Source organism: Rhinolophus hipposideros, assembly GCF_964194185.1.
Source record: "Rhinolophus hipposideros genome assembly, chromosome: 5".
Lineage (NCBI taxonomy): Eukaryota > Metazoa > Chordata > Mammalia > Chiroptera > Rhinolophidae > Rhinolophus > Rhinolophus hipposideros.
In genome coordinates this window covers 57,075,801-57,088,448 of record NC_138051.1, presented here as the reverse complement: position 1 = coordinate 57,088,448, position 12,648 = coordinate 57,075,801, and the positions used below count along the sequence as shown (strand labels likewise).

Below are 12,648 nucleotides of genomic sequence, written 5' to 3'. Positions count from 1 at the left end.
TGTCTTATAATTTATGATACTGTCTTATACACTCAAAACCTCATTAAGAGATGTTAAACATGTTAAATGTTCTCGCCACAAGAAAATAAAATGTCGTTTTAAAGGCAATGTAATATTTAAAAAAGCTTTGTACTTTTCGCAGTGTCCTGCCTCTCTGATGCTTTTGTATGCTACCATATAATAAATTTCACTGAAGTTGTATTTCTTCCTCAGGTGCAGTTGGTGAATAATCGGTTTAAAGGAGTCAAGTATTTCCGTTTGAATACTCTAGCCTCTCTGGGTTATGTGGTTGTCGTGATAGACAACAGGGGATCCTGTCACCGAGGGCTTAAATTTGAAGGCGCCTTTAAATATAAAATGGTGTGTGAACATACAAACATTTTTCTTTTAAAGACATTTTTTGGTGCATTGTTTGGTGTGAAATCCTGGAGAGAGAATTGGGGGAAGGAGCTGAGAGAGAGAGAGAAAGTTAAGAGTTTGGGGGTGGGAGGGAAAATACAACTTCATATTCATTAGTGTAACTCAATGTCTACCTGTATGTAACTTGGGGAAGCTGAGATAGAACCACTTTTACACAGAAATACCCTCTCTTTCTATTTGTGTGTCCAAAAGGCAGCACCCTTTAGCTTTCAGCATCCTGTGCACTATTGAGAGGAATAATTGAGATTTGTTCTGTCCTCTGTGAAGAGAGAAACCAACTGGTTAGTGCCTTCCTTGTGACAAGCCTCTTTCTCTCTACAGGAAGCTTTAAATGCTACCTTTTAGAGATGCCCCATGTCCTTTCTGCTGCTTTGGGAAAAGATGAGAATCCGATGTTCCTTTTGCACAGTAAGGCAGTTACTGCATTTGCCAGTATATTGGACATGCTGAGTAAGACATGGGGATTTTCTCCCACAGCCAGTTCTTTGACCTTATGTTGTATTCTCATGTAAGTTTTTTTGTTTTTATTTTTGTTTTTGGCTCAGTGAAGTGAGATTGTGTGCACTGGCAGGCCTAGTAATACAGACAGGGTGGTGGTGGTAGGAATTAGGACTTAATAGGACTTTAAAGAAATAGTATGTTTAGTTCCAGAAGTAGATGATGGGGAAATAGGAGGATAAGGCCTCAAGAGTGATTCCTTTTACTTTACTGCATTACATTTTAAAAAGAAGTAAAATTAGTCAACCACTTAAGGGGGCTAATTTTTTTTGTCTTTGGGTATGGGAAGGCTTGTTACAAGGAAGATGCTGACCTCTTAGCAGACAACAGAACAAATAAATGGAAATGGGAAATACCCATATGACAAGAGACAGTTGGGGTTGCAGTAGGAAAGAATTTTATGACTAAGAGATAACTAAACTCTAAGACAGGCTAGCAACAGAAGCTATAGGCCCCTATCTCTAAAATAGAGTTAAAAAAAATATTTTTCGGGCAACAGAATCTCAATTGGTAATGAATTCTAATCTAAAAAACGACAGATATTTTTAGTAAAAACATTTATCAGCTTTAAAAGCACTCTTATGATGAGACTTTCATTCATCAAAATCTGTGAAATTTTCTCTTTTTTCACAGGGTCAAATAGAAATTGACGATCAGGTGGAAGGACTCCAGTATCTGGCTTCTCGATATGATTTCATTGACTTAGATCGTGTGGGTATCCATGGCTGGTCCTATGGAGGATACCTCTCCCTAATGGCATTAATGCAGAGGTCAGATATCTTCAGGGTATGTGACTTCCTGTGATACTTCTTTCTGTAGTAAGTATAGAATTTTCTGTAAATTGAGGATATAAGAAAATGCTTTTCTGAAGGTTTACAGAGTTGGCAGAATTATGGAATGTTAGTGTTTGTGTGTTTAGTAGCCATGTGAGATAATAGATATATCTAGCAACTTGTGATAGCCATGTGAGGTATATATTTGCATATGTATTTCAATATATGTATCTATATATTTAAAAAATTTGTCAACTTGATCACCAGTTATTGGCTATTTGTAGACATATGCTAAAGATTATGGGAGTTACTCATGATTAGTAAAACACACAAACAGGCATACTGGATTGTGGTTACTTGTTTAATTGTTGGACTGCAAGCTCTGAGTGCAGGGACCTGTCTGCCCTATGTCACTGTACCTCAACAGCCAAACACAGTGCTTGGCACATAATAGGTCCAAAGTAAATCTGTATTAAATGAATAAATTATTAAATATATAAACGATGGTTATAATTCTATAAACAACTTCTTAGAAAAAATGTGCTAGAAGAAACTACATAAAAATGCTAACAGTCGCTAAGGGACTGGGAAGTATGAGTAGTTTTTTTCTTTATATTTCAATAACATGACTTTATTTTACAGTGAAAAATAAATTTTATTTTTAAGAACAAAAATGATAGGGTTTTTGTTCTTTCATGTATATTCAGATAATTATTTATAATAACCATAAAATGAACTCTGAAAATTGCCATAATTTTCTCAGGTTTACAGCTATCAAGAAAGTAATTACAATATTTAAATACAAAACTGTTTGTGGGAGCCTTAAAATGAGGCAAGTGTTTCGTGCTTAAATATGTTTCAGTCATTGTTTTAAATTCTGTACTGCCAACAGAAGCTAAAAGAGAGAGAGAGAAAATGACTGCTTTTCCTGTGTAAAGCTGACACTTCTCACACATTTTTTTCTTAAAAGTAGGAATGCGTTCACACTGAGGCATTCACATGTTCTAGTTCAGTTTCCCCTTTTAACAAAAGAGCCCATGTTTATATTTCAACTAGCCCAGTTTAAGGGTTTGGTATGTGCATGCCTGTGGAACAAGAAGCTAACTGACTCACAAAGTATCAAGTTCTTGAACTTGGCACTCCACTTTGATTTTTGTTGAGTGGCCTGAGACCATGTAGCCCCAGTCGTGGGGCTAAAGCCTAAGGATAATTTAGCCAATTCTCATTGCTAGCTGTTCTTTTCTGGACCACACCTGACTGTCACTGTTGTCTTATGTAGGTTGCTATTGCTGGGGCCCCCGTCACGCTGTGGATCTTCTATGATACAGGCTACACGGAACGTTATATGGGTCACCCTGACCAGAATGAACAGGGCTATTACTTAGGATCTGTGGCCATGCAGGCAGAAAAGTTCCCCTCTGAGTAAGTTCAAGCTTTAAAATTAAGATTATAAATTTAAAATTAGATTTCAAAAAATTGTCTTTAATAATCATAAGAACTAATACTATAACCACGACTAATACTGTATAGAATACTAGAATGGCATGGCTGTTTCTCAAAGCTGAATTATAAGGCCAGTTCATACTGATTTTTTTTTTTTTTACAAGTTATATTTCAAGCAATTGCTTGTGTTGAAAGAAGTTTAAGTACACGACTATTTATGGTAGAAAAAAAATCTCTTTCTGCATTATTTTACAAATAGTTTTTTTTTTACTTGTTTTTCTAGGGACATGCCATAGTTATTGATGTATGCTAATATCGTAATGGGAAATTGAACACATGATTTTTTTTTTAATTTTTCATACAGGTATCATCTGGTTAACATATTACAAATTCAGTACTGAAAATATGGAATCCTTATTCTAACATTACAATATAAGGAAGTTAATATAGTTAATTGTGATTAGTTTAAAGGAAGGAGTTAAGTGATTTTTCCAAATCCTTTGTTTTGCCTAACCCTCTGATACTTTCATTTCTCTAGACCAAATCGTTTACTGCTCTTACATGGATTCCTGGATGAGAATGTCCATTTTGCACACACAAGTATATTACTGAGTTTTTTAGTGAGGGCTGGAAAGCCATATGATTTACAGGTGAGTTTTTCTACATTTTCTAAATAAATAGTGATTAGTGATTCATTACTTTGAAATATAATAAACTGTGGAGTAAGGCTGAAATTTCAGCTGTGACCATTCTTTGCTTAAAAGAACTAAAGTAATAGGCATAGTTGGATAAAACTAGTTGGATAAAAATTAAGATTCTGTTGAAGTCAGACTGTAAACTGGCCTATTGGATTACATGACTTCTTTATCTGCTTTCGGTTTGTAATCATGGAAAAGATGATAGGAGTCCATTTACTATCCTCCTTCGCTTTTCTTCCTCCCCAGGGAAGGGTGAGGAAATGTTACTTGATTTCATTATTGCAAAAGGAGTTTTTGGACCTGATTACATGGTCTTTTAATTTTCTTTTATATTGACATCGGAGCAGAAACCAGCATTGCTCCATTGCTCCATTATTCAAATGAAAAGGTTTTAAGAAAAATCTTCCTCCTTTCTATTTCTTACATAGATTACATGCTCATAAGAAATGAAAAAATACTACTTTTTCCTTTTTTATGTTTCAGTTGACATTTATGTAGGTAAGCTATGAGCTACTAGTCTATAGCAGCAGTTACCCAGCCTTTTGGTCTCAAGACCCCTTTATGTACCAAAGAACGTTTACATACCAGAGAGCGTTTGTTTATGTGGGTTATGTCTATCAGTATTTCTTGTATGAGATACTAAAACTAAGAGACATTTTAAATATTTGTTTATTTTAAAATAACAATAATAAGCTATTACATGTTAACAAAAATCATATTTTTTTGGTGGGGGGAAGAAGGTATTTTCCAAAACAAAACCAAAAAAATTTACTGAAAAAGTAGCATTGCTTTTACATTTTTGTACATCTCCTTAATGGCTAGCTTAATAAGGAAGACATCTGGATTCTCATAGCTACTGCCACCTGCAGTCTGTTGTGAAATGTTGTTTTGGCCAAAGTATATGAAAAAAATTTAGCCTCATAGAATATGTAGCTAAGAAATGGGAGGGATATTTTAGCCTTTTGAGATAATTGTAGATATTCTTCTTTGACAAATAGTAGTTTCCTAAAGGTTATTTTTTGTGTGGAACCTGAAGCCATAGCTATAAACTTCCCATACTCAGTTGCATCGAAGTCTGTTGGATCTTGTATTTCAAATGGATCTTTTGCCCATACATTGGTCACCTGGAAAATATTGGTTCACTGTGTTATACCAGTCTTCTAAATGTTCACTCATTTCATACAGTATTTTTTAAATCACATGAATATTACCACTGATCTTATCAGAAAAATTCATATGGGGAAGCTCATGAGCTACTGTGTTTCCCCGAAAATAAGATCTAGCCAGACAATCAGCTCTATTGTGTCTTTTGGAGCAAAAATTAATACAGTTACTATAAGACCAGGTATAATGTAATGTAATTTAAAATATAATACCTGGTCTTATATAATGTAATATAATGTAATACCGGGTCTTATATTAATTTTTGCTCCAAAAGACACATTAGAGCTGATTGTCTGGCTAGGTCTTATTTTTGGGGAAACAGAGTAGTAGTGGTAAGTGCAAGTTTTCCAGAATTACAATTTTCACTTAAAAGCTCAAAATTTATCATTGGCAACAAATACTGCCAATTTTTTTTTTTAACTGGGGAACAGTGTGTTTCTCCAGGGCCCATCAGTTCCAAGTCATTGTCCTTCAATCTAGTTGTGCAGGGCACAGCTCACTGGCCCATATGGGAATCGAACTGGCGACCCTCTTGTTCAGAGCTCAGACTCTAACCAACTGAGCCATCCGGCCGCCCGTGACCAACTCATTTCATTCATTTTTGAGAAAATGTTGGCCAGATACCCACATCTGAATCACCATAGTTGTCAGTCATTCTTTCAAGTTAAAAATGAAATTCCATTTAAAATTTGGCGAAGATCAAGTGTAAAATGCGGCAGTTCAACTTGCAACTCAGTTGTACAAGGGCTTTTGCTTGAGATATCCTGTAGGAGTACACTGTGCATTCTTTCCATTTCATCACCACAGAATACTAAAAAGACATCTACTCCAGTGTTGCAATTTAAAAATCAATTCTAATTTTTAGTGCTACTTAAGTGAAATTGGTATTTTCTTTTTTTACTGCAAGTATGTGGTGGTTTAGAATAGTACAATTAATGGCCTTGAATCATTGCCTTGATTCATGATAAAGTACCAGCACTATTACCCACCATCACTTTTGCATTATCAGTGCAAATGGCAACACAGTGAATAAAGGCAAATTATGTCTTGGTGTTGTTCTGAAAGTCATTTGACCTTGTGTATCCCTTGAAAGGGTTTCTGAGGACCCCAGAAGGCTGCAGAGCACACTTGGAGAACCACTGCTCCACAGATAAATTCTTCTGTAAGCCTAGTGGTATATAGGGAATTATAAAAAGAGGAGAGGGGCCTTTAGATAGGATGTATGTATGTGATATCTGGTGGAGAGGGTGTGCTCCATGTTATTAATCCTGTTGAAAATCTCTGGAAAGCTTTGGAAGGAGATATATTATTAAATTCTTATTTTTCGTACTTTGATTTTTTTTGTTAAGATCTATCCTCAGGAGAGACACAGCATAAGAGTTCCTGAATCTGGAGAGCATTATGAACTGCATCTTTTGCACTACCTTCAAGAAAACCTTGGATCACGTATTGCTGCTCTGAAAGTGATATAATTTTGACCTGTGTAGAACTCTGGTATACACTGGCTGTTTAACCAAATGAGGAGGTTTAATCAGTAGAGAACATACAGTTGATCATCACATTTTGGTACCTGCCACATAACATCTACTTCTGAAAGTATATTTGGTGCCATGCAGGCATCTACAGCTTGTGGATAGTAATCTAATACCTTAACCATACCCACACAAAATTTTGAATGACACGTATTTCTAAGAGACCCAGGAAAACCTTGAGTAATTCTCTGCTGGGTCCTTAGAAATATGTGATTGGCACATAAGACATTAGCACCATGTATCCATACTACCTTATTTTGACTTTTAACAGCATTATAAACCTCATGGACTTAATTAGTATATTTTTACAGTATAATTCTGAGTTTGTTAAATTATGATGATATTAGTAATTGGTTTGGTTCAGTTCCAGAATCTCTGACTAGTGACAGATTTGATAGCACTTAAATGTAATTGAATAGCTTATGCTTCATTGCTTGGGATGTATCCAGCATGTTATAAACTAATCTATATTAAATCTATGACTTAACCAGTCATTAATGATTTTTCAAGGAAAACTTAGTGGCCTCCTAAAGACACTTATTTTGTTTCATTCAGGCTCTGACCGGTTTTTAGTCAATTTAAATTGTATCTAGTATAAATAGTTCTCTTTGATGATATGACAGAGTGGGTTTTTCCTTTCGCATAAAGGCGGAGTAACTGTATATGTAGCATGGATTTAATTAGTCTTATAATACTGATAATTACAGGCAGAAAAAATTTAATCAAATGATTAGAGCTTAAATGTTTGCAGGCAATTTATTTTCCGTTAAGAAAAGGAAAAAGTACACATTCATTTGTATTCTTAAGAAAATTTGGCGGTGTCAGTTTCCATTGGGTATTTTCTTATTAAAATGTTCCAGGATTTTAGGGAGATGGAAGGGAATTTTGGCGGGCTGGGGGAGACCAGGATGCGGAGAATGTCTGACAGGGAGAGGAGAAGGCGAGGATATGCTTAAGAACTAAGCAGAAGCATAATTTGACCAAAAATACTCATGAAAAAGTTTGGAAAGTGAAATTCAAACTTGTAGAATGTTAGTTAAGAAAATCAGAATTAAGAAATTACTCTGTTGCCAACACAGTTATAGACTAACATTATTGGGGGGGGGGGAGTTCCTTAAGAGTTACTTTTATAATTCTAAATTCTAATTTTTTTGTTACTTTCTTAATTTTGGAAACCTTACAAATTTAAACCTTTTTTTTCCTTTTTAAATTATTTGAGCATAATTTAGATACTGTGAGCTTAAAATGAAGAGGTTGTACAGCCAGCCTCTTTAACCATAACTGATCCCTGACAGGTCATGTCTCTCGTTTTCAGTGTTCATAGCCTAGAAGCAATTTCTTGCCTGGCCATGACATTTGCCTGGGTTAGCCCTAGCTCTTGACTGTTAAGGGAGCTCCTAGGCGCTCAGGTGCTCATTGGGATCTGTCCCCTTAGTGTCTTGTGGTGCTAAATGGGTCACATTGGAGCCAGTGGCAGAGAAGGCATCTATGAGTTTGACCCTATTTATCACAAGCCTCAGTGTTTGAAAAGTTGTTACTAGTACTTTTAAACAACGCTCTAAGAAAAATTGTTTTTTCTTTCTCACCACTACACAGAATGGATTTCTACCGTAGAGAGTACAACCTCCGTTAGTAAGGATGGTGACTGAGTCAGAGGTGGGCTTTATCGCTGAGAGCCAGGTCAGATGTGGGGGAAGTCCGGAAATGTCAGGGTGACCTGGTGGTTCTGTCCTTGGAAAGGGGATTGGGTTTGGGTTTGTGTATTTATACTGTACAATAGGTGCCACACTTTCCCTCTTGTCTGTATATGTATTGATGTTGTTTATGATATTTTCCCATGCCATGATTTGTTTATATTTTGCAATGTTAAATTAAATTGATTTGGGTAACTTTTCTTCCCCAAGGAAGTATTTTCCCCCATGACTTAAGAAGGTGGTTTTTGTGGACTAGTTGGCCTCCAAGGATCTATACTTATGTAATATGCAAAGTAAAAATGGTATGAACAGTGGCTTTTAGACAGCTGCTCATTTGAAACCTCTTACCCATTAAGGCTGTTTCTTCAAAATGGCATCTTTTATTCTATCAAAACAAACCTTACAGAACCTTATATGCTCTTAAATTCACGGGTTTTCCTTTTGCATCTTGCCTTCTTTCCGCCTATCATAAGCATTCCTTTTATTATTCCCAGTCACTTAAATGCCATTCTCCTCCTGATTGAATTCACTCCCAGAAAGACAGCTTGACTGAATTTGGTTTTTTAAACCAGTGTGGAAAACATCATAATCAATTCGAGCAATCAGTAGAAATCTTGCTAAATCTATTGGTACCCTGTCTATGAGTAACAACTCAAAAGATAAGAGTATATAAAAGTAGTGGCTGTTTCGGTGAGAGCCAAAAAGCACTAAGTTAAACATCAAATGGGGTTTTTGTAGGCTTGATAAATGGGTACACTTGATCAGCCATCAACAGAGTTGCTTGTGCATTGTTGAGCAGTGGGACTCAAAATCTGAGATTCATCTGAGACATTTACTAAAAGAAATGTAGTCTTGAACCTCACTCTTAGAAATTTGGATTCAGTTGATTTGGGTGGAGACCAGGAATCTGAATTTCTAACAGGCTTTCCAGGTGATTCTAAAGCAAGTCTTTTGTGTGCCACTTGAAGAAACTTCTGTAGAGAATTGAGTTGGAGTAAGAAAATAATAGGTGATTTTTACACTGGATTGATTTACATGAACCCAAAACAGTAAAGACAGCTGCTCATCTATAACTATGGGTCCCTTCTCACTCTGAAGAAGCAGAAGCTATCCTTAACTGTGTATTCCCTTTGTCTGGAGATTCTTTTTGGAATGAAGGTGTTTTCCCTCTATGCCATTCCTGGCTCATTTCCAAAGCCTCATACAAGAGGATGAAGTCACAGTGCATGTGTTACTTTTTCAAAGAAGGAGATACAGATATTGATGCTTAACTTTTTTTACCACTTGTTTTATTCTTTACAGAAGGTTTGTATCACGCCTCTCTGTAATACCGTTCTCTTTAGGTGGAATGATTCCTATAAGATCTCTCATTATTATAGAATCCTACATTTTTAAGCTATTATATCTTGGATATGATTGAATGTTCTCATTTGTTAGAGGAGGAACCTACATATTAGAGAGAGAAGAAAGTATACCCGTGGCCATACAGCTGGTTAGTGTTCATTTGGTACTGGACTCCATCCAAATGTCCTGACTCGTGGTAGTTAAATGATACGTAGAAAAGGCAAATTTTTAAAAAGTATTTATTAATATATTCCTATGAAACATTTTGAAGATAACATAAAATGGTTAATTTTTCCATTCTAAAGTAAATGCTAAGCATGCTTATTAATGAAGCAGTACTTCTAATTAGTATATGACATTCTGAAGTTAATTAAAATTGTTATACTAAATATGTCTTCCTTGGTGTAGTGGGGAGATTTGGGGATTGTGGGATATAGAGTAGTGCTTGCTTAAGCCTGGGAGCCCAATTTTTAGCTATTTAAAGTAAGAAAAGAGACATGGCCCTATCCAAACTAAGATATATGAGGTGAGTGACCATTCCCAGCAGACATAAAGGAATAAAGGAACTTCCCTCACTTCCACCTTCCCAACCCCTCCCAGCCTCACCTATCCATCTTGCAGCCTAAAACATGGAGACATGTTCGTGCAAGGTGCTGGTTCCTGCTTTTCTTAACTTTGTCAAGAGACAGCTGTAGGTAATCATTTCACAGACAGATAAAGTAGTGTTTGTATGTTTGTTTTTAAATAACCCAAATACAAATTTATGTTGTATTCAGCACAATTGGAGTTCAGGTCTTTAATTTAGAACATAAAGTGCCTGCTGTTTTAAGCATTGACTTGTATAAAAAGAATCGCATGTCTCACACCAGTAAGTTTATGGGTTTTCTCATTTTCAGCTACGTAGCTTTTAATCATGTAAAACGAAACATTAGTTTTGTTGCATTTTATTACAGGTTCTTTGTTGCAATAAAGATGCTGCTAAAATTAATTGATGTAAATGTTCTTTTTTCCCCTATTCCCCATTTATACAGTCTTCCCCTAATTAGTGGCAAGTGTGCAGTGATTAATATACATGAACAAGGTCGTGCTTGCAATGAAGAAGGTAGACTGCAAGGTGGAGTTTCTGGTACTATAAACACTAACCAAAAATGCATCCAGACCCCAAGGGAGGTGTGCAGAGAACTGCTTTGTACCTGCAAGGGGTTCCCAAAACCCATCAGTTGGTACTGCAAGGGTAGGTAGTGCTTGGAGCTAATGATTAGCATAGCTTCCCTGAGCAACTGGGAGTTTCTTGGAAATGCCAGTTGGAGTGAATAGTGGTTTCTGCATGTTACCCAGGAAATTTCAAGGGAGTTCATTGCAGTACCTTTTTTTAGAGGTTTCTTTGACAATTCTCTGGTGTTGAAGCTGTACTAGAGAAAGGATGGGGGAATAGAAGCAGATGAACTCTAAAGTTAGTATATTTGAGTTCATATGATTATCTTTCCAGAACAGACACTTAATCTAGATTCTATAACTCTGAAGTTGTATGCAAAATATTGCGTGAATGCATGGTGGTGCATTTTGGGGAGAAGGGCCTTGGCTTTATCAGATTCTCAAAGGGATAATAATCTAAAAAAGAACAACTGCTATATTATGTATTAGGGTCCTAAACTTTTCATTTGTATACAAAAATTATTTGGAATAAAAATGATCTTTAATGACGGTAATCCTTTAGGGCAGTGCTTCCTAACCTTTCAACTAATGACAGAAAAAGACATTTGTATGACACGGATCACCTGCTTGCAGCCAGAAGTGACCAGCCAGGGCACCCAAGCTCTAAAGAATATTTCAGTATACCTATAATCCATTTATGGCACTCTGATTGGGAGACATATAGACTACCTTGGTCCCTTTAGTTCAGCCCAGATTTATTGCTAATCAAAAATGAGCTTTCAACTTGGCCATAAGCGTCCTGCAGAGACAGCTGAGGTGCAGACTTGCCAGTGGCTCTGGGGCTCCAGTGCTCCAGAGTCAGATCAGAGCGAGTGCTGTGGTTCGAAGACCTTTGACTTCCCTTGGGCCTAACCTCACCCATTTGGTGGTTATGAGGAAACTGATCCTTTGGTGCTTTGCTGGGGGAGCAGAATTGAAACAGCTGCAGTAGGAGAATCTCATCACAATTTTATTTGGCGCTTGGAGTGACTTGGGGAATTACCAGGATTTAAATGTTCATCAGCCTAGTTCTGTCCACAGATCTGGTGCTCTGGCCCTGCCACCCTGGAAGAGGTTGCATTGCCATTAAAACGGATTAGATGGGATTCAGCTATGACACAGGCGATGAAACTGAGTTTGCTATGTGCTCCTTATTGAAAGATGCTCTCTAAATTGGCTCCCAGATTTGAGTTCTTGAAATAGAAGTTTGGGGAAGCAATTAGCCAGGATGTCCTTAGCCAGTTGCAGGAATTCTCCCCACCCCTTCCCACATGTACTGGAAATGCACCCTACAGAAGTGGCATAGTTTATTTTTAACATGCTACTTCACACGTGATACAATTCTTTGCAAAAAAGTCCTCCGACCAGACAGATTCTGGAAACCACACAGCCATTCTATAAAGTGAACTCTCCATGTTGGCTTGGTTTCTGGCCATATATGTGGTCATAGTTGCATGCCTAAGCGTCACGTGAATGCTGCTGTTCAGTTGGGCACTTGATGTGTTGCCTTGCAGGTAAATGCTTTGCATGCTATCAACTCTCCATTCTTCCTCATTCCTATTGCTGCTCCTGCCTCAGTCGAGGGCCTGTAATGTCATGCTGGGGAACAGCAGCACCTCTCCAGCTAGCCTGAGTTGGAGGTGAAGATTAAGAATTCCAAATGACTTCAAAGAAGCAGTTCTCAACTTTTCATCCACCAAATATTTAGTAACAACCATGTGTCAGGCCTGTGTTAGGCTATGAGAAAACAAAGGTGAAGAGGACGCCTCCCTTGCTCTCAATAGGTTCTCAGGACCAACTCACCTCCCGCCTTACTAGCACACCCAGGAGGACACAGCTGTCTAAAAAGGCACTCTAAATTCCCACTTTCCTGCTCTGGTCCCTAAAT

At 37.1% G+C, this 12,648-nt stretch overlaps 1 protein-coding gene across 3 annotated transcripts in view; it reads left to right on the top strand.

The window, feature by feature from the left end:
- Positions 1-10,554, top strand: part of DPP8 (dipeptidyl peptidase 8) — a 49,351-nt gene extending 38,797 nt beyond the window's left edge. For 2 of the 3 annotated variants that reach the window (XM_081049953.1, XM_081049954.1), the window contains 5 exons: positions 214-360; positions 1,552-1,704; positions 2,971-3,113; positions 3,673-3,784; positions 6,346-10,554. In XM_081049953.1, the coding sequence (XP_080906079.1) occupies positions 214-360; positions 1,552-1,704; positions 2,971-3,113; positions 3,673-3,784; positions 6,346-6,468 (678 nt within the window). In that variant the 3' untranslated portion in view covers positions 6,469-10,554. Of the gene's footprint in view, positions 1-213; positions 361-741; positions 1,705-2,970; positions 3,114-3,672; positions 3,785-6,345 lie in introns of all 3 variants that reach the window. The other variant, XR_013993453.1, reaches the window with a different exon arrangement.
- The last annotated feature ends 2,094 nt before the right edge of the window (positions 10,555-12,648 follow it).